General features: G+C 33.1%; 1 protein-coding gene across 4 annotated transcripts in view; it reads right to left on the bottom strand.

Moving 5' to 3' along the window:
* Window positions 1–23,684, bottom strand: part of GRID2 (glutamate ionotropic receptor delta type subunit 2) — a 1,800,826-nt gene that overhangs the window by 363,480 nt on the left and 1,413,662 nt on the right. For all 4 annotated transcript variants that reach the window (XM_074228050.1, XM_074228051.1, XM_074228052.1 and 1 more), the window contains one exon: window positions 18,589–18,786. In XM_074228050.1, the coding sequence (XP_074084151.1) occupies window positions 18,589–18,786 (198 nt within the window). The remainder of the gene's footprint in view (window positions 1–18,588; window positions 18,787–23,684) is intronic.

Raw genomic sequence — 23,684 nt, 5'->3', positions numbered from 1 at the left:
ATTGGAAATTTATGGGATGTTCATCACTGGGAAATGGTTGACAAGTTATCGAATATGATTATGATGGAACACCACTGAGTGAGAGCATCTGGAAAGACTAACTTGAACTGATACAAAGTGAAATGAGCAGAACCAGAACATTGTACACAGTAGTAGCAATAATGGGTGGTGATCTACTATAAATAACTTAGTTATTCCCAGCAAAATCATGATCTAAGACACTTCTGAAAGCCTTTTGATGAAAGGTACTGTCTGTTTCCAGAGGAAGAAGTGGTGAAGCCAGAATATGGATCAAAGATACAGTTTTCCTTACTTTCTTTATTTTTCTTGTTTTTTCTGTGTTTTCTTTAACAGAATGACTTACATGTAAGTGCATTTTGCATTATTGCACTTGTATTTCCTAGGTCAAATTACTTGTTTTCTCAATGTAGGGGGGGGGGGGGAAAGGGAGAAAGGAAAGAAAATTTGGAACTCAAAATTTTTTAAAAATGAAATTGTTGTAATATGTAAGACACAAAATATTAGAGATGATATTCCTCTGGGATTATTGAATGAGATTAAAAGAAATTTTAATTATTATAGAATTACATAAATCAGGTTAGAATTATACTAGAAATGCAGGGTTTGCTTAACATAAAGAAGTTCATAAACAAAATAAGTCAAGTTAATAACATAAACTTGAAAAACAACTGATCATATAATAGATACTGAAAAGAGTTTTGACCGAAATATACTTCTCATTTCTCTTATAAATCCTATAAAGCATAAGATTATCCAGAACTTCAAAAATACAGTAATCTGATCTTTCAATAGTCATATGAAAAAATGATCTACATCACTAATAATTAGAGAAAGACTAATTAAAAATATTAGGTTTCAATTCACACCCATCAAATCGACTAACATGACAGAAAAGAAAAATGACATTTTGGAGGGGATTGGGAAAACAGGCACATGAAGGCATACTTTTTGGAGAAGCTATGAACTAATCTAAACATCTGGAAAGCAATTTTAAACTATTCCCAAAGGGTATCAAAGTGGGCACACCCTTTGACACAGTAACACCATGATTAGGTCTTTCCCCCAAAAGAACTAAAAACAAAATAAAAAAGGATGCATATGGACCAACATATTTAAAGCAGCTCTTTTTTGTGATGACAAAGAATTGGAACTAGAAGGGATGTCTATCCCTCATGGTCTATGAATGTGATGAAATACTGTGTAATAAATGATGAAGGGGATGACTTTAGAGAAAATAAAACTGGAAAGATCTATATGAACCAAATCAAGGTGAAGTGAACAGAATCAAGGGGATAATCTACATAGTAACAGTACTGTTATGAAGATAATCAACTATGAAAGACTGAATAACTGACCAATACAATGATCAACTATAACTTCAAGGGATTTATAATGTAAAATCTTACTATCTTCAGATAAGGAACTACAGTACAGACTGAAGAATATTTTTCCCTTTATTTTTCTTGCCTATTTTCTAGAACATGGTTAATATGGAAGTAAAATTTACATGACTTCATATGTAAAATGAATATCATTTCTTGACTTCTCATTGGGCAGGATAGAAGGAATGTGAGACAAAATAAGAATAAAAAATTCTAAATGTTTTATAAATATTAACTTTGATGATGTGAGAGCAAAAACCAAATTGTAGAACATATAAAGAAAGTGAAAGAAGTACAGATACTTCATATAATTCTCTTTCTCAATATGTTTAATTTAGAAGAGCAAGAAAGACATATTAGAGATTACAGAGATTAGATGAAAGTATCTTTTCCCCCCTTAATGATAGGGGATGCATGGTAAGGTTTTAGGTAACCAGAAAACAGCCTGAATGGACAAAGTAGAGACAAGAAAGTAAGTGGAAATGAAGTAGAAGCAATTTGTTGAAGATATGAGAAGATGGGATGCATGGAGTATATATAGTGGGTTGACCTTGGCAAGAAGAAATATTTCTTTAACTGAGACAGGAATAAGAGGGAAGGCAATGGAAGTTGTTTCTACAATGTGAAATGAGGAAAAGAGGAAGCTCCCAGAGAATGGCCTATTTTTTAAAAGTAAATTTCAAGGGACATCTTCAGCAGAGAGCATGGAGAAAGTTTGAAAGCTAAAGGATTTGAAATAGCCTCTATCAAGAGTGGGATAGTAAATTGTTTGAGGAAGAGTAGAATGATTACCTTGCTATAACGAAGTTCCAGTTGAGGTTAGATAATATACATTTGTAATGGCAATGACCATGGTTTCTTGGTATCTCCTAGAATAAGAATGAAGTGAATGTTGGGAAGAATCCAGGCTTGGGGGTTGTCAAGTAATCAGAAGAGGCAAAGCATTCAAGAGGAAAGAATGATGGAAAGTTGAATTTGTTCAACAATGTGTCAACAAAGAATGAGAGAGTAAGACAGTACAGTTGAGATGATTGAGGAATAGTTAAAATAAAGAATAGGGCTGGAGGGAAAGATGGAATGATAAAATTATTTTAATCTGAGAAAGGAATTTGGAAGTTTATGAACATGTACATGAAACACGAGTGATGAAAGGATTGCAGGTACTATCAACTTTGTATGCTGTTGAGATGAAGTAGAAGAATAAGCAAGGAAACTGAGTAGAATTAAAAATCTGGAAGGTAGAATATTTGATGGTATATTAAATATATGTATTGAAGTCTTCTTGCCCCTTTGGGGCAGAAGGAAATACTGAGAGCCAAGTGATGAATTTATAGATGAAAGATCAATTTGGTGTACTCCCATTTCTGAAGTCACTTTCTCTTTTTTTCCCTCAAGAATGTTCAATTTCCCTAATTAGAAATTCTGATATTTCCCCTTAATATTTCCACTTTCTTGTATGCTTTATTAATATATTTTATTTAGTTTAAACTACAAGTGGAATCCATGTTTCCCTAGATATTTTGTATACATGCCTGCTATTATTTCAGCTCTATGAAACTTAAATCAATCAATTAATGAACATTTATTATACATTGCAGGTCCTGTTCTAAGTTCTAAATTTGATGATAAAAGACCTCCTGGGGAGGATACAAAACCAGGAAAAAGATAGTTCCTGTCTTTAAGGAGCTTACAATCAAATAGAGGGCACACCATTCAAACAAATACATAGAAAAATATACAGGAGAAATAAGAAGTAATATGAAAAAAGAAAGCAATGCAATTAAGAGGGATTGGAAGGTTTCTTGTAGAAAGTAGAATTTTAGTTGACACTTTAAAGAAGCCAGGGTAGTCAATAGATGAATCAGAGAAGGAAGAACATTACTAGCAGGGGTGGAGGGGAAGACAGATTAAATGCTCAAAGCTAAGTAATAAAGTGTCTTGTTCATGGAAAAGTCAGATAGCCAATGTGACTGACTCAAAGAATATAAATCATGGTAGCAAAGCATACAAAATCTGAAAAGATAAGAAGGGCTAGGTTATAAAGGACTTTGAATGTAAAATGGAGCATTTTGTTTGATCTTGGAGTCAACAGGAAGTCTCTACAGTGATATGACCAGACCTACATTTTAGGAAAATCACTTTAGTGACTGAATGGAGCATGGATTAGCTTGGGGGAGAGACTGGAAGCAGGTAGATCCACTAGCAATCTATGGTAGTAATTCAGGTATGAGATGAAGATGACTTATATTAAAGTTGTAGCAGTGTCACAAGAGAGAAGGGGCATATGAGAGAGAAGTTATAAAGGTGAAATAGGCTTTGGGAATGGAATACATATAAGTGCAATAATGCAGAAACCAGGATGATATCTATATTTTGAACCTGAAAGACTGGAGGATGGTGTTGCCCTCCATATTAATAGGGGATTGCAAGTTAATAAGGGAGTCACTAATATAGGAGAGGAGTATTTAAAGGGAAATACAATGAGTTCTATTTTTGACAGATTGAGTTTAAGAACTATACTTACTTGACAAGCAATTCAAGATGTCTGAAAAGCAATTTGGGATGGAAGTTTGTTGGTCAGTGGAGAGACTCTGGGACCAGATAGGTATATTTCAGAATCATCAGCAAAAAGATGATAATTACATCTAGGAGATCACCAAATAAAATAGTACAGAGGGAGAAGAGGGCCAGGACAGAACTTCTAGAAACTACTTTATTTAGTTTTTGAAGCGGTACATAACATATCCAAATTATATTTCCAGTGTCATAGGACATTCTTTTCCGGTCAAATCTGTCTCCATGTTCTTCACACATGGATCTCTAATTTGCATTTCTATGACTGTACTTTCCATCTTTCTTGGCTTAGAATACACTCCAATGTTACCTTTCCCTTTCAGTGTTTCTGCCTTCATTAGCATGAAGTTTTTCATAATTTCCTCAATGCCTAGTGTAATTCTGGGCAGCTAGATGGTGCAGTGGGTGGAGTAGTGACCTTGAAATCAGGAGGACCTGAGTTCAAATGCGGCCTCAGACATTTACTAACTCTGTGATCTTGGGGAAATCACTTAATCCTGGTCTTCCCACATCCATTTCTCATAACCATCTCCAATTGTCCTGATTCATATCTGAATACTGGACCCAGATGACTCTAGAGCAGAAAAATGACACCAGTGACTTAGTACAGCACCCCCTCCCCCACACAAATCCAGTTCACCCACTTGTCATGGCATCATCTCCCTGATATCATGGCCTTCTTCAAAAATCAAGGACAAACAATAGTGTGCTTCCTTCCAAAAGAACTGCTTTGTACTTGATATATATTTGTATCCATTAATTTTATATTTAGGCTGTATATATTTTTATATGTAATTATTCTGTTTCCCTATTAAAATGTGAGATCTTTGCTAGTAGGAACGGTTTCATTCAACTTGTATTCAACTCAGTTACTTATTTCATTGTTCCTGAGAAATAATAAGGATTTAAAAATGTAGTTGATTGAGGGTGGTAGAGAGAGTATCTGGGAGTGTTATAAGGGGGAAAAGAGTAGCCTGACCACCTTGACCAGAGTTGAGAGTAAGAGATAAAGTACAGTCAGCAATGGAAAGGGTGGCGGGGGAGGCATTGTGATCAGGAGGGAACTGGGTTTCCACTAAGAGTGACAGATTATGGAAGGAGAATAAAGGAAAAGGTTTTAAGGTGAAAGGAAGTTTATTAATTATAGAGCAGACATTCTCAAGAGAACAATGGAAGCGTTGAACAGATCTGGAGTGGAATATCAGTAATTGGAGGGATATGTTTAGATGGATAAGAACTCCCTATTGGGAGTTGAAATTTGTACATCAACAATTACTAGATTCTGCACTCTTCTTCACTGGAGATGGGGGTGGGGTATAAAAGGGGACATATACTAATGACTGAGGAAAATATCCCAAATGTACAAATATCAGACATTGAAGGTGGGAAAAGGGGTCCACTGAGAAAGGCACACAATTATGGACGGTTCTGCTTGCTAGTCCATTCTCATGACTATTGGTGATGTTTAAAGCCCATGTCACATGAAGAGGCAGCAAGAAAAAATATAGGAACCTGTATAGGAAGTGTTGGAAACAGATCAGAAGAACCTGGGTCCCAGGAGACAGAAGTTTTTTCCTATGTGCGGTTAGTTGAAAAGGACCTTGGAAGCTTTAGTGTGTGAATCATGGAACATTACATTTTCATAAAAATAAAAACCACAGATAAAGAGATTCAGATGATTTAAGTTTAATACAAGAAAGTGGCTTCATTGTATCAACAATAATGCAATTGTAATCATGAGAAAGCATAAAAAGGCATTATCAAGGAATACAGAAGAAATGAAAAGGTCATCACCTAATAAGAACAGGTGATAACAAGACAGATAAATTGAATATTGCACTGTTGAGATACAGAATGCATGGGAATTCAGAGATGATCAAAATATTTCTCTTTATCTATATCTATTTTAGATTAATACTCTAAATACAACAGTCATTTCTAAGTGAATATTCAGGAAACTTATTGAGTGATATACAAATTTAGTCATACCTGATATATTATATTTACATATATACTGTATCACCTCTGTGTGTGTGTTTATATGTATATGTATCTGTCTCTGACTTTCTTCTCTTTGAACTAGATTATAAATTCTTTTATGGCTGGCATTCAGCCTTTTCATATTTAGGCACAAAAGTTGCTTTCAGTAAATGTTTTTCAAATGAATACATAGGAATAATCCATATGGAAGGTTATTTATATGATATTTACCTTTACCAGTTTAGGAGTCTTGAAAAATTATACACATGAGGATAGGCTGTTTATCCTAGTGTGAGGGATTATAAAAATCTTAGCTAGGTCAGGACAAGAGAGTTAGGAAGTTCTGTTTAGATTCAATAGTTTTGTTGAATTGACTACCTAGAAATGGCAAGTGATGATATTCTGTCCTCTGAGACCTTAGAATGGATTGAAGCAATTTTCAGCAGACCTGTCCACACAATATAATTCCACATCTTCTTTGAGCAGAAAACTCAAGTAATTGCTAAACGAATTTTATGGATTTTTTTTCTTCCTAGTAAAACTAAATCTAATTCTCTTTTCAGATGGCCATTCAAGTGGGGATGGTCTAAAGTGGAGGTGGAGAGACTTACTTCCCAGTAAAGGGAAAGCAAGCTAGTTTATTACCAATAAAATTTCAGTCTATGGTAGCAGCTTGCTGAGCAGTTTCTGTACAGTCTGAAATGAAGCATTAAAGAAATAGGAGAGCAGACAAGCAAAAGAAAAATGTGTATATTGGTAAAGGTCCAAGTAAAGAAAGCCTCTATAATGGAATAATGATCATTCATACAGGAACAGTTATCACATTTAATCTCTGTTATTATTAGGAAACATTGAATTTATTTGCAAACTGGTTTAGACAATTTGCCATCGTGACATGTTACTAAACTATTGCAGGGAATGGCAATATGACTTATGACATTGTTAGTATCTGAAAAAATAAAAACCATATTACTTTTATAAACAATTAATGCTGAAGGATAGCTATAATCATGGCTGTCCTTTTTGAACTTTTTAAATTATTCAACATATAATGTACTTGAATAAACTAGTCCTTTAGGGTTTCTCTCTATGTTGTATGGATGTAAAGTATGGAAATAAAGAAAATTTCATTTTTCCTTTCAATATTAAAGTTAGCATTCTTATTGCTGTTTTTATTGTTAGTTCACTCAGTCTACTCCATACTGCACAGGATTCAGGAAAAAATACAGCTTCCTATTCCAGCAGTTAACAACCTAAGGCATTGTGAACTTATACTCTGCTATTTCATTGATGTTGTATTTCTCCAGGGTAATAATTTGCAGAGTTATTTTGACTATTATTTTATGGTGCAAATATACTAAATAGAAATGGCAAATCAATAACAAAACTACCACCTACACTTACACTCAAAACTTCAACTGCATCTTGACACTCTTTTGACATCAAAAGTTACTTTAAGTTTTAATGCCATTCTTTTCTCAACAAATCATAACTAGAGAAGTTGATTGTGGAGAGAATAGATAGTACTTGAATAGATGCTTATGGATTTTAGCCCAAAGATGACATGATATTTTTGATGATTTTTTTTTATCTGAGCTACCATCTCTATGTTACCTTGGCTTTGATCAATGGGGTATTGGATTAGCCACACATTTTACTGCTCTCCCTCCTCCAGTAGTTCTCTTGAAAGCTAAGATTCATTCTCAGAGAAGCAAATTCAATTTGTTAACTAACCTCTGTTCTATCTCCTTTTTATTCAAGGCACATAATTCACCTCTTATCTACTCTTGTCATTTATTAGTACTATTAGAACAAGTGTTTAATAATCTAGGTTTGTTATCTGATTGTTCTTTATTGTTCTGACAATTAAATGTCACCTGGAAATATAGAAAATAGACTGCTATGACAATTCACCAAGTCATTTAAGTCTACATAACTGATTGCTCCACACTTTCCGCTTATATTTAATCAGTTTTACTTTTAAAACCTCAATAATATTTATTGATCTTCCACCATTTCTAAAGATAGGTTTTTTTTTCATTGGGGTTAAGATTTCATTAATTTAGGAAATATGAACTGAGGAAATTGCCACTATTAATGCAAGACAGCATGTTCTCTGCAACTTCCAGATTTAGGGATTTGACTTCAAGACAGATATTATGTACTTTTCCTAGAGTGACACAGTCAGTCTGTGTCAGAGATGGCCAGTGGACACAGGTCTTCTTGATTTGGAGAACAGCTCTGAATCCACTGAACCATTCTGCCTCTGTGAGCTGTTTTAGTATTTCTAAAATATATTTCTTGATCCTTAACTGCCTTTTAAGTTCGTTGGAAAGGTATGATAGACAAATACACAAGGTAACCATTTTAAAAAGACATTATGAGGTACCAACTCACACCTCTCAGACTGGCCAATATTACCAGAAAGGATAATGATCATTGCTGGAAGGGATGTGGGAGATCTGAGACACTATTACACTGTTGGTGGAGCTGTGAACTCATCCAACCTTTCTGGAGATCAATTCGGAACTACACCCAAAGGGCAACAAAAATGTGCTTACCCTTTGATCCAGCAATACCACTTACTGGGTCTATACCCTGAAGGGATGATGAAAAAGGGTAAAAACATTATTTGTACAAAAATATTTATAGCAGCCCTGTTTGTGGTGGCAAAGAATTAGAAATCAAGCAAATGTCCTTCAATTGGGGAATGACTTAGCAAACTGTGGTATATGTATGTCATGGAACAGTATTGTTCTATTAGAAACCAGGAGGGATGGGAATTCAGGGAAGCCTGGAGGGATTTGCATGAACTGATGCTGAGTGAGATGAACAGGACCAGAAAAACACCGTACACCCTAACAGCAACATAGGGGTGATGATCAACCTTGATGGACTCTCTCATTCCATCAGTGCAACAATCAGGGACAATTTGGGGCTCTCTGTGATGGAGAATAACATCTGTATACAGCTAAAGAGCTGTGGAGTTTGAACAAAGTTCAAGGACTATTCCCTTTAATTTAGAAAAAAAAAAGGTTATCTTATTGTCTGATCTTGTTATCTCTTATACTTTTTGTTTCTTCCTTAAGGATATGATTTCTCTTTCATCACACTCAGTTTGGATCAATGTACAACATGGAAACAAAGTAAAGAATGACAGATTGCTTTCCGTGGAGGGGTGGGGGGAGAGAAGTAAGATTGGGGAAAAATTTTAAAACTCAAATAAAATCTTTAATAAAAGAAAAATCAAATACAAAAACAGACATTATGTGCTAAAGACCAAATGAATGGATGAGACAAGCAATATGATAGGAGTTCAGAGGAAAGGGGGGCTAACACTGTGGGCTAGATGATATGATCAAAATAGGCAACAATTCTTCTGGGTCTTAACTGCAATGGTGGGATTTTGATAAAGGGAAAGGGTGTTTGTGAGAAGAATCTAGAAAACAGAGAACTTAGCAATAAATGACAAGGGATAAAAAAAAACCAGGCTTATGTTTAAATGAACAGGTCAGATGGACAACAAAGGAGGGCTCATGCAACAAAATATGGGAGATTGTTGGAGAGGCAGATAGGGACCTGATCAGAGAGGATGCTTAATGTAAGGCAAATGAATTTGGATTTTAATCTATATATAATTGTTGGTCACAAGAGATAATTGAATAGTAGGTGATGGACATGAAGTATCACCTTAAGAATTCTGAAGGAGAGGTAAGTAGGCTACACTGGGGGAGGCGAGAGATCATAGAATGGAAAAATAATTAGAAGGCTATTATTCAGTGTAGTGTGATAAATTCTTAAACCCTGATTGTAGAAATGAATATGAAAAATAAGGAGTAGATAGAAATCTTATAAGGAATCAATGGAATTTGCTCTTTGACCAGATTTCAGAGAGGGAAGTTGGACTTAAGGTTTAAGTCCTAGAATAATGAGGAAATTAGAATATTCTTAAAAACAAGTCTTTAGTATGTGGGAGAAGGAAGAAATAAAAGAAATTTCCATAATAATTTTGTTGTATATCTGAAAGGAATAAGAAATTGTTCATAATAGATTTATAATTTCATAGGCAAGTATCTTTACTATGTTCTGGAAAAGCTTGTTTCATTCCATAAATTAAAATAAAATTTTGAAAATTATTTTAAAAACCCAAATCAAACCAAAACGTACAGCTATGGGTTTTATTTGCAGGAGAAAATAAGTTTGATTTTGTACACATTAAATTGGAAATGATAGGGTAATCTGAATAAGAGAGACAAGTGTCAGTTCTCAGACAGTTACAATAGGAGTAGTTTTTTGAAATAAGATAAGTGATATAAATGTAGGAATTGTCTGTAAAATTGTCTGTAAAAATGTAATAGTTGAATCCATATGATTGGAATGGATCTCCAAAGGGAAGAGTGAAGAAAGAGACATATGACCACACTTTGTATTGGGCAATAGGCTCATTTAAGGGAAATGAGAAAAAAATTGAATTCAGTGAAAGTAAAAAACTGACCATAAATGAAAAGTATCAAGGTAGGATAAAACCATGGAAATTAAGAGAGCCAGTAGGGTGTTAAGAATAGCAGAATGTGGGGCAACTAGGAATTACAGTGGATAGAACACTGATTCTCATTTCATGAGAATCTGATTTCAAACATAGCCTCAGACACTTACTAGCTATGTGGCCCAGGGCAAGTCATTTAAATCCCACTGGTTCCCCCCAAAAAAACTGTGGAAAAAATAAGAAAAACACTAGATTTGAAGACCTTGGTAGTTGAGGGGATCAGAATGAGTGCTAAGGAATGAATCTAAAAGGAATAATAGAGATAATGAAAATTACAATAGACTTTCATGAATATTGGTACTGAAATGGTAGAGAAGAATATGATGGTAATTTGAGGGATTACTTGGGTCAAAAAAGAGAGTCTGAGTGCATCAAAAGTAGGGACAATGAGAGTAGAGGAGAGATGAAAGATAAATGAATGAAAATAATTAAGGAATCAAGGTCAAATTGCGAATGGAAACCAGAACAAACAAGGAAGAATTGAACTTATAAAAAGAGAAAGGGCATAATTCTAATCCTGGTGAAACAAGATTACTTAAGAATTAGAAGTGGAAATGACTTTAGTTCAACCTATCTCCTTTTTAAAAAATTTAAATATTTTATTTTTTTCAGCTACATACAGTGGTAGTTTTTATCAATCATTTTTGGCAAGGTTTTGAGGTTTACAATTTTTCTCCCTTTCTCCATTCCCTCCCTCTTCCCCTGACAGAAAGCAAATTTATATGGGCTCTACATTTATAACCATGCTAAATACAGATCAATATTGAAAATGCCGTGAGAGAAGAATCAGATCCAAACTGATGAAAGAAAACAACAGAGAGAGAAAAAAATGATAAAACACATAAGATAGCTCTTAAAAAATTGAAATTAATAAGCCTTGGTCTTCATCTAAACTCTGGATATGGATGGCGTTTTCCATCACAAGTCTTTTAAAATTGTCTTGGATTATTGTCCTGCAGAAATGAACAAGTCCATTAAGGTTGATCATCACCCCATGTTCTTTTAGTGTTAATATTTTTTCTAGTTCTGCTCATTTCATTCAGCATCAATTCATTTCTTATAGGACAATAGTGTTCATCATATATATACCAGTTTTTTCAGTCAGTCCCGAATTTTTGGGCATCCCCTCAATTTCCAATTTTTTGTCAGTGGTAATGCTGGATCAAAGGGTAATTACAGTTTTATTATTGGGCATAATTCCAAATTGCTCTCCAGAAAGGTTGGATCAGTTCACAGCACCATCAACAATGCTTTAGTGTCCCAGTTTTTCCACATTCCCTCCAATAGCACTCATTTTCCTTTATAGTCTGAGAGGTGTGAAATGGTAGTTCAGAGATGCTTTAATTTGTATTTCTCTAATCAATAATGATTTAGGGAAATTTTTCATATGACTATAGATAACTTTTATTTATTTAGCTGAGGATTGCTTTTCCATATCCTTCAACCATTTATGAATTGGTTAATGACTTATTTTTTTATAGATTTGATTCAGTTCTCTATATATTTTAGAAATACGTCCTTTGTCAAAAACATTTTTGTAACAATTGTTTCCTAACTTACCACATTCTTTTTACTCTTGGCTACAGTGGTTTTGTTTGTGTAAAAACTTTTTCAATACAATGTAATTAAAATTATCCAATTTATTTTTTTTATAATGGTCATAAACTGCTCCCCTTTCCATAGATCTGACAAGTGTTAGCTCTTCTTTGCCCTCCTAATTGACTTATAATATTACCTTTTATATCTAAGTGCTGCATATCTTGGAATAGGTATACTGCCCTATTAGTGACCGCCATACTGTCTTTCAGTTTTCTTAGCAGTTTTTATTTTTTAATTTTTTTTTTAGGTTTTTGCAAGGCAATGGGGTTAAGTGGCTTACCCAAGGCCACACAGCTAGGTGATTATTAAGTGTCTGAGACCATATTTGAACCCAGGTACTTCTGATTTCAAGGCTGGTGCTTTATCCACTATGCCACCTAGCTGCCCCCAAGCAGTTTTTATTGAAGAATGAGGTCTTATCCCAGAAAACTGGAATCTCTGAGTTTATAAAACAGTAGATAACTAGAGTAATTTACTGCTATCTCTTTTACAACTAATCTATTCCACTGAACAATCATTCTATTTCTTAGCTAGTTACAAATCATTCTGATGCCTGATACTTTATAATATAATTTTATATTTGCTAAGGCTAGGCTACCTTCCTTTACACTTTTTTTCACTAATTCCCTTGATCTTCTTGACCTTTTGTTCCTCTGCATGAATTTAGTTACTATTTTTTCCTGTCTCATTAAAGTAATTTTTTGGAAGTTTAATTGGTATGGCACTATATATATATATATATATATATATATATATATATATATATATTTATGTATGTATATATATACATATATGTAATTTAATTTAGATAGAACTGTCATTTTTATTATATTACTTCAGCCTACCCATGAGCAATTGATATTTGCCCAGTTATTTAGATCTGACTATATTTCTGTGAAAAAGTGTTTTAGAATTGCTTTCATAAAGATTCTGAATCTGCTATGGTAGGTCAACTCTCTAAGTATTTTATGATCTCTGAAGTTATTATAAATGGGGTTTCTCTTTCTATCTTTTGTTGCTGCATCTTTTTAGTAATACATAGAAATACAAGGATTTATATGCAACTCAACTCCTTAATAAACTGACTTAGAAACATTGTCACTTGTCTTTCTTCATACAAATAATACATGAAAAACTAGGATTTGAATATAGATACTCTGATTTTATATGCAAATCTATTTCCACTGATATACAATGACAGGAAAAGTAGAGCTAGTGCAAAAATATTATGTAGTATAAAGGACGTCATATTCAGGGATATGGAAATGTTCTAAACAGGAAAGGAAGAAAGATGAAGGATATCTATATTTTTACAAAAGATGGCAGGGAAAGACAAAGTGTATTAGAGGTTTGTATAAAAAGTTTTGGAACACATATTTAAGAAATTTGGAAAGATGTCAATTAAGAAATGAAAGAACTGTAGAACAGCACTGAGTTTTCATGAAGCTAATGTGAACTTATAGGGGACCCAATTAAGAAGGATTTGTGTCTTTCTCCTTCAGTATTTGGCAGTGTCTGGAACAGAGAAAAATAGTGCCTATAAGTCAGAGTTAGAGACTGGCTCAGGAGAAATACTATTTTTTGTCCTTCATCTTGAAGAAAAACATGACATCAGGGGAGATGAGGACATGATAAACACATAAAGTAGATTTGAGTGAGAGGGTACTATGCTAAGTCACCAGCATCACTTTCTCCTCCAGAGTCATCTAAGATTCCGTGGCAAGATATGAATCTCAGGACAAATGGAGATGGCCCTAGATATGAGGCAATCATGATTAAGTGACTTGCACTAGGTCACACAGCTAATAAGTATCTGCAGCTGGATTTGAACTCCTATCCTCCTGACTCCACTGTGACACCCCTTTAATTCCCATTGAGGTTCCAGAATCTCTCCTGTAAAATTAAGTAAGTCACTAAATTTGATGACTGGAATATCAAAGCATTCATGTTTTACTGACTGGATATTGAACCTACTAACTATAAATCTGGTAATTCTTCTGAAGTATAAAGCAAATCCTTACCATGAAATCTATGGATCCTAACTTTTGTAGAATATTCTTTTTATTCATCTCCTTTTACCTCTCTATCATTTCTGAATATAGTCCCATCTAAACTTCTTGAGCTACTGAGAAATATAACTTTTTAAGCTAAAACAAAACCAAAGGATTTTCAAATATGTGTATGACAAAGAGAGTTCAATAACACCATACATAGAGGGGCAGAGGATATAGATTTGTTTCAGTGCTAGGGGTTAAAAATACATTCAGAACTTGTCTACTATAAACTTATCATAATTATGAATAGTTATAACATTGTCTTACTTGCTGATGCACTTGGGGAACAATCTGCTTGTATAGAATTTTCTTTTTACTTGCCTACACCTAATCATGATGCTGCTAGGATATAATGAATTTATCCACTCTCTATCCCATAAAAGAATTTAGGATCAAGGAAAATAGAAAGACCATGACAAAATGTAAAATAGAAAATTGTGATTATATAATTACAAAAGGTGTTTTCTTTTGTACAAAATAAACCGATGAAGTACAGATTTGTATAAAAATATTTATAGCAGCATTTTTTGTAGTGACTAGAATTGGAAATCAAAGGGATGCCCATATATTAGGGAATGACTAAGCAAACTATGGTATGCTTGTATGTTGCAGGGTTGTTGTTTTTTTGGCAAGGCAATGGGGTTAAGTGGCTTGCCCAAGGCCACACAGCTAGGTAATTATTAAGTGTCTGAGACTGCATTTGAACCCAGGTACTCCTGACTCCAGGGTCGGTGCTCTATCCACTGTGCCACTTAGCCACCCCTTATGGTATGCTTGTAATGGAAGTAGGATAATTAAAAAAATATGGACAGACTGATTCACAGTGAAGTGAACAGAACCAGAAAAAATTTGCCCACAGAAACATCATTGTTGGATGAAGAACTGTGAATGAGTTAAATATTATCAGGAATGCAATGATCTAAGACAGTGCCAATACAGGTGGAAACCTACTATTTTCACTTTCGTTTTTTTTTTTTAATTTGAACCTTCTTTACAAAATGACAAATATGGAATTTCTTCACATGATTGCACATGTACAATCCAAATCTGAATGCTTACCATTTCAGGGAAGAGAGGTGGATTTGTTTACAGACCATTAATGATGGGGAATGTGGGTGGGGATCTGTTACATCTGAAAGCAGTCTTCATTTCTGAAAGACACTGAGTTGTATAGAGGGTAAGCTATTTCCCTAAGATGACACAGACTCTCCATTACAATATATGAAGAATGTCACCCAGGAATCTATCCTGTGAACAACAAAATTTCAATAAAATAAGGAAATCTTTAAATTGACACAGAAAGGGATTTTATTACATCTATGAGAGGTTCTCTGGCATCTGCTCTTACCTCAAAAGAGGTATTTATGAACACTGTCAATTGTAGTTCATTGTATACATATATATCTGTAAACAGAAGTGGGGAATGATTAGGAAAGTTAACTTATTCAATTTCAAATTTGCATCTCTGCAAATTTGAACCATTTTTTCTAGTTATGGTTTATGGGAACAGGAAGAAAAAATATTTCTTATTCTACATAACAGATTTTCAAATACTTTTTATTCATATTTGTTTTCTGTTATGTTTTCTTCATCTTGATCCTTAAATTGATATGTTCTGTCAATATGTGAAGTTTCCTTTTAGTAGTTTCATTTGTTTTCCCCTATTAAAAATAGAAAATAATTTCTCATTCATTTTAACTCTCTTCCAAACTATCTCTTTAACTAAATATTACATCTTTCACATTTATCAATTTCACATTGGAATCCTTTTGGGTCAGACATGGGCCCTCATGAATTTTAAGATTACATTAAGCAAGGAAATTGTAAAGCAGCTTTTAAAGGTAAGATGAGAGATAAGGAATCACTATATTTTATTCTATTTCTGTCTGAACTGACAGTATCTTTGAACAGTCACTCCCCTCCCGATGAACCATTTTTCCTTCTCTGATCAACCATTTGCAAATACACATGGATACAATAAACCACTGATTGACAGTGTTCATGAATAGATCTTTTGAGGTGAGAGCAAATGTCAGAGAATTTCTCACAGATATCACAGGGTGACCTGATTATTTTTTCTGGGTTAGTTTGTATGCTTCCTTGTTGTATTTAAATTTAATTTTCAAAGGATCAGATTCTTTAGTTATGTGCTTTAAATATTGTTGTGGAGACTGTGTGTCATTTTGGGCAAGTAGTTTAATCTCCCTGTACCTCTGTATCTAGAACAATAAAAGTAAGAGGTCACATTAGGTCATTATAAAGTTCTCTCTAGCTTTGAATCCTATAGAAAGATAGTCAATACAGGTAATTAGTATTTACCTTGTGCTAGGTACTATGTTGATGTAATTTCAGTACCACTATCAAATACTAATTGAACTTATTTGTAAAAAAATTTGTAAAATTGAATAGGATATTGAAGATCAAACTTTAATGACCTGACAAAAGTCAAAGAGTTGACCAGTGTCAGAGGCAGTAATACTGTGTATCCTATTTTCCATTAAATGATCTCCTACTAGGTTCCCTTATGGTTAGAAATTCAATGTATTTTAAATTAATTTTATCTTACAACTTATTTTCCTTTATTTAACAATTAATGATTAGAGTTTAGTACTTGTATAGACAGAGCTTGATAGATATGGAAAAAAGGATTCAAAATATACTAAACAGGCAAGTATGATTTGGGGAGAGAAGATGAATGAACTGTATTTGATACCAAGTATTCTTTTATCCTCTCCACTAAGAAATTTAAGAATAGATTTGATTGTTTATAAAACATTTATAGCAGTACTTTTTGTAGTAACAGAAAACTGGAAGCTAAGAAGATGAATATCATTTGAGAAATGTCTGCATAAGTTGTCATATATGAATGCCATGGAAAAATAATGTGTTATAAGGAAATAAATAATAAATGTGTTATAAGGAAATAAATGTTTCAAAGAAATATGATGAGACATATGTGAACTAATGCAGAATAAAGTCAGTAGAACCAGGAGAACAATTTAAAGAGACATTGATATGAAAAATAATTTAATACTTTAATAAATTCATGAAGGAAATAAGCAGAATCAGGAGAATAATTTATGTGGTAACAACAATTCTGTAAAGATAAGAAACTTTGAAATCTTTAAGTACAAAAGCCCATGTGATGATCATCCATGCTTCCAAAGGATCAGGGATGAAACATATGATAAAGGTGATTATATATATATATATGTTTAGAGTGCCTGATGAAGTATAAGTATTTTGTATATAGCCAAATGAGGGAATTTTGTTTTGCTTGACTATCTATGTTCATTAAAATAAATTTGTTTTTCTTTTCTCTTTGCCCCAATGTCATAAAATGTAGAAGGGGAAAAATTTCTATTAAAAACAGATTGAGGGGCACCTAGGTGGTGTAGTGGCTAGAACACCAGCCCTGGAGTCAGGAGGACTTGTGTTCAAATCCGGCCTCAGACACTTAATAATTACCTAGCTGTGTGATCTTGGGCAAGTCACTTAGCCTTGCCTTGCAAAAAAAAATAAAGTTTCATATGTACTTTCCTGTGGTATCTATCAACATCTTCATATCATATATATACATATATATGTGTGTGTGTGTGTGTATATATATGTATATACACACACACACACACACACACACAACTTTGGGAACAAGAGGCAGAAATAACAAATATAATGACAAAGAGAATTTCCAAATTTCATATTAGTCAATAGCTCTGATTTTAACTTTAAGTAGATAAAAAGATGTAAAACTATATTTATTTTTTTTAATTTTTCACTCTTCCCCATTCTCCAGATATTAACAGGAAAGAGAAGCACTAAAAAGATAAATTATTAATCAATAAATAATAAAGATTTGGAGGTATACTCATTCAAGTTGTCTTTTGTTTTAGAAGATAATTCAACACCATCACCTTCCTCATATTGGAGAAATTTCAACTAGGTTCAATTCAATTCAATTAAGTAAACATTTATTGAGCTACACGTAGGGAGAAATTTTAGGGTGTTTCTATTTTTGCATGCTAGGTGGTGCAGTGGATAGATTGCTGGACCTGGAGTCAGGAAGACTCATCTGGAACCTTTGGCAAGTCACTTAACCTGGCTTGCCTCAGTTCCTCAGCTGTAAAATTAACTGGAGAAGAAAATGAAAAATAACCCTAGTATCTCTGTCAAAATAAAAACAAAATCCAAAGGGGTCATGAAAAACTGAATAGGACTGAAATGACTGAATGACAAATGCTTGCATGTATTTAAAGGGTTTCGATATTTTAGTAATTTTTACTTCTATCTCCAATAAAAAAGCAATCCTTGACAGTGTATTACTCTCTAGAATAAAACTATATGTGACTGGTATTACCCTTGTGTCATATAAAATTAGGAGGAAATCATAGTTACTATGTTTTTATGTATCTCTCAGGTGCATAAATATTACCTTAAATACTAATTCTCCAACTAGTCCATTCCAAGTGCCATCTTCTTGAGGACTCCCATACTTATGATCTGGTGCAACATAAATTTCATAGTTAAAGCCCAGGTAATTAGATAAGGCATCCAGAACATCAATGGAGAAACCTTGGTATTTCTTTGGTTTACCCAAGACATTTTCTGACACCATCACAAATGGTTCTTCCTAAATGGAAAAGAAAAGGAGAACGTTAAGATTAAAATTCTGTGGTCCTGATAAAAAGACAAGATTTCATTTTCAGAGAATTCAAAAAAATTGTATCATTTTAATAACGCTATGAACTGAAATCAAGATTGAGATGAATGAATTATTAAAATCATCAGATTGTTAAAGTATTTTTAATCATTTGATTTCATGGATACAAGCATTCCTTGAAATGTTGATCTAGTTTTTACCATAATGCATATTTGATACAAATATTAGTAAAAGTTCAAAGGTATAGAGTTCAGTCTTTCTTAGCATCCAAGGACCTAGATAAACACCATAAATTAATATATCAAACCTGTAAATCTATAAAAATGCTTTGGTTATGGTCATAAGATTTTTTTGTGATGAGATATATTGATATATGTAAGTTCATTTTCAAAATATATTTCACTTACTGCAGAGCAAGAAAATCATCTAAGAAGCATCATTTAGAAAAATACATGAAAAATATCTTCACTGGAAATCATTTGCTGATAATCTAATCTTCCTTCCACATGTTTTTCTACTATTGCAGCAGTTATTACAAAAGTACCTTCTATTAATTAAGCTTCTAGTTTTATTAAAAATTGAAATTTCCTAGAGGAAAAAAAAGGTTTGAATGATTTCAAAATTTAAGAAATTATATAAATCTTTAATTATATTTTGTATTTAAGTGATTCTAAATCTTCTAAATGAACAGTGAAAAATTCAACTAATTATCTTTTATTTTCTAAGTATATCAAAGATATCTTAATTTCAAATATATGAATGTCACATTGTATAGAAAAAAGTGATAAAAGTTTCCGCTTTTCATTTGACTGTGCAGAATATATAGGCCCATTTCAAGGATCTAGGAAATTATAAATTGAGTCTTATCATTTGGACTATGCAGGATAAGCTGATAAAATGTATCCATTCATTCATTCATTTACTCATTCACTTCAAAGTTGCTAATTTTTAAAGTTTTCATTTTTAGTTTCAAATTTTCTTCCTTCACTACTCTCTCACGTAACAAGAAGGCAAGAAATATAATACATAGATGATACATGACATCATGAATAACATATTTTTACATTAGCCATGTTGCCAAAAAAATCAAAATGAAAAAAGTATGCTTCATTTTCCACTCTGTTGTTTCTCTAGATGTGGATAGCATTATTCATTGTGACACCTTTGGAACTGTCATGGAGTGATCAAAGTAGATAAATCTTTCACAATTCAGGATTCAAACTCATGTTCTTTTATTCCACATCTAGCACCTTCTAGTCTCAATTTATCTCTGGGGTAGTTTGATGACCAATTGAAATAATGTATGTAAAGTCATTTCTGCATTATAAAATGCTATATTCATGATTACTATTATTATTAGTTAGGCCCATCTAAAAGAAAGATCTTTATCAAAAATCATTTTTCATTTAATTAGTATTGCTTTTCTTCCAGTGTTTGCATCTGAATGAGTTGTTATGCCTATACAGAAAGAAAAGTTTTAGGGGCAGCTAGGTGGTGCAGTGGATACAATATTGCTGTTACTATGTATAATGTTCTCTTAGCTCCGCTCACATCACTTTGTACCAACTCATATAAGACTTCCCAGGTATTTCCAAAAACCTTAATAATTTTTACACAATAATATGCTATCACAATCATATACTATAACTTGTTCAGCCATTTCCTTAAATTTTCAAGTTTTCTACCACAAAAAGATATAGATCCAAATTCTTCTCCAGAAAAGTTGGACCATTTCATGATTCTACCAGTGATGCACTGAGTACCCCAATTTTTCTACATCCTCTCCAATATTTGCCATTTTCTTTTTCTATCTTTTTAGTCAATCTGATAGGTTTTTAAAATTTTTGTTTCTCTAATCATTAGTGATTTAAAGTATTTTCTATATAACTAATGCTAGCTATGATTTCTTTTTTCTAAAACCTACCAGATTATATTTTTTGACCATTTATGGATTAGTGATCTGTTCTTGTTATAAATTTGGCTCAGTTGTCTATGAGAAAATAGACCTGGTATGTGTTCATTTAAATATATAATCCTAATACATAGAACATTATTGTATTGATAGTAACAGCACTATGAAGAAACCTCTTTACTAGTTTCTTTATGTCCAGGTTCTCTTCCCGGTTCAAGAAATTTGTACTTCCCTCCATTGACTCAGGAATACATAAAGAAGTCCTATTTCAATGGTTTCCATTGCCAAGAAGACTAGGTTCCATGGTTTTCCTCTTCATCTGGTGGAGAAATATGGACTTTTCAACAATATGAAAATTTGCATTAACATAAATTATTTTTAGGGTAAACATTACTTTTTTTGGCAAGTGACTTGCCCAAGGTCACATAGCTAGGTAATTATCAAGTGACTGAGGTTAAATTTGAACTCAGGTCCACCTAACTCTAGGGCCTGCGCTCTATCTATTGCACCACCTAGCTGCCACTAGGGTAAGTATTTCTTAACACTGACTCTGTGAACTCTCTTTGTTTCTTCATTATTATAATTGATATATTCATGCAATCACCTATCTGTATATGCCTATATATTAATAAAACTGAAGAATATAACAATCAATGTTTAGATACAAATTGTAAGAACAAAAATTAAAACTTTTCTTTCTTTTTAAGATTTTTTTTTGCAAGGCAAATGGGGTTAAGTGGCTTGCCCAAGGCCACACAGCTAGGTAATTATTAAGTGTCTGAGACCAGATTTGAACCCAGGTACTCCTGACTCCAGGGCTGGTGCTTTATCCACTGCACCACCTAGCTGCCCCTAAAACTTTTCTTTCTGTATAGGCATAACAACTCATTCAGATGCAAACACTGGAAGAAAAGCAATACTAATTAAATGAAAAATGATTTTTGATAAAGATCTTTCTTTTAGATGGGCCTAACTAATAATAATAGTAATCATGAATATAGCATTTTATAATGCAGAAATAACTTTACATACATTATTTCAATTGGTCATCAAACTACCCCAGAGATAAATTGAGACTAGAAGATGCCAGATGTGGAATAAAAGAACATGAGTTTGAATCCTGAAGTTAACTATGTAACTTAAGGGGTAACAACGTTCTCTAGGGGCACCTAGATTGTAAATGGATAGAGCACTGAGTTCAGAGTTAAGAATACTTGAGTTCAAATCCAACTTCAGTTCTTAATAGTTGCATAACCCTAGGTACATTGTTTATCCTCTCTCTGTCTCTGTCCTCATCTGTAAAATGGAAATAAGAGCAGTACCTCCTTCCAAATGTGTTATGTAACACAAAATAAGTGATAAAGAAATAATGTTAGCAATTATTATTAAATACTTAATCTTTCTGGTTTTTATTTTCTTCATCTATAAAATGAAGGTTTAGGATGAGATACTATTTCCAGATTGAATTCTCTGACTCTAAAGTACCATGGATAGCACTATCCCTATTCTACAGATTGGGTCTGAATGAATCTATCTTTTGCTTATTATCTAGAAATGGAAAAAAAATCCACTGTGAAATATGCAAATTAAATGACCAACATCCACTGAGTCCAGCATCATATTTCATAGAACACATCTGAGAAGTAAAAGATTTTTCAGAGGATCTTAGGTAAAGTAAGGTAATAGGATTGGGAAGATTAGTCATAGTGGGGAGGAAAACATAAAATACAAAAGTCAGCAAGTATAGTTGAGAATATGATTGATTTGGAGTCACAAGTAAGTGATTTAATCCTCTGAGGCTCTGTCACTTAACTGTAAAAAGAAAGGGCTGGAATTCTTATTTCAGGTCCAAGACCCTGTGAGAATACAATCAACTGAAATAAGAGAGAATCAATGAAAGAAAGTAAAAGAGAGAGTGATTTAAGTGGGAGTGGTTATAGGATTTCTGAAAGATTCTGTCCAGGTAGATATCTTGGAAAATCATATATAAAAGAAGTTATATTGAATTTAAGGTCCAATATTTTCTAACATTATTATTTGCTACACAATAACTCTTCACCTTAAATGGTAGATAGAATATTTGCAAACATTCACTTATCTTAACTTCTTTAAAGTCAAAGTCTATTTCAGATGCTTCTATTCTGTTAATACTTGCAAGTGAAACTAACCTTTTAATTGAAAAACATTTTGAAATTTAGTAAGATTAATTAAAGACAAGTTTTGTTAAAAGAGATGTCTAATTTCTGATAAACTATGGCATTTGTAACATAATGGAATTGATGAACAAGGAAAAGGAGAAAAAAGTGGATTTATGACACAAGCACTAGGGAACCAATAAATCCCCCACCCAATCAATGCAAAAAACAGTACTTCAATTTTCTTCCCTAGGGTCTTCTTAATCAGAAGATGGAAATCTTGTCAAAGGGGTACTTTAATTCACACAGAGATTTCATTTCTGAGACACCTTTCTTAATCAATGAGAATATACAGCAATTGTGTATTCTTATTATTCAGCAAAGAATGACTCCTAAGACACTTTCACAAATTCACAAATTCAAAATGTGATCTCAAAAATAATACTTGAGAAATGGTATATTGTAGCCTAAGAAAAAGATGGTTATTTTAAAAATCAGAAAGTCTACAAGAGAAGAAAACAAGAAAATGTGACATTAGAAGAACAACTTCTCTTTCAAATGTATAACAGGGGACATCCAGATCAAAACCAAGATGGTTGAGTAAAGGTAGGAAGCTCCTAGATCTTTTTCTGAAACAACTATAAATGAAACCTCTACACAGCACTTAAAGTTACAAATCCCATAAAAACAAGAATGAAAAAAATTCTCAACTCAAGATATCACAGCAGAACTTCAATAAAGGTCTGTTCCTCCTGAGTTAAAGAGAAATATAGCCCAGTGTAGATGGGAGAGCAGGAAAGCCAGCAGGAGTGTCAACCACA

The sequence above is a fragment of the Macrotis lagotis genome, chromosome 3 (genome assembly GCF_037893015.1).
Source record: "Macrotis lagotis isolate mMagLag1 chromosome 3, bilby.v1.9.chrom.fasta, whole genome shotgun sequence".
Taxonomy (NCBI): Eukaryota; Metazoa; Chordata; class Mammalia; order Peramelemorphia; family Peramelidae; genus Macrotis; species Macrotis lagotis.
The sequence above is the reverse complement of the archived record's forward strand: the minus strand, read 5'-3'. Positions and strand labels throughout refer to the sequence as shown.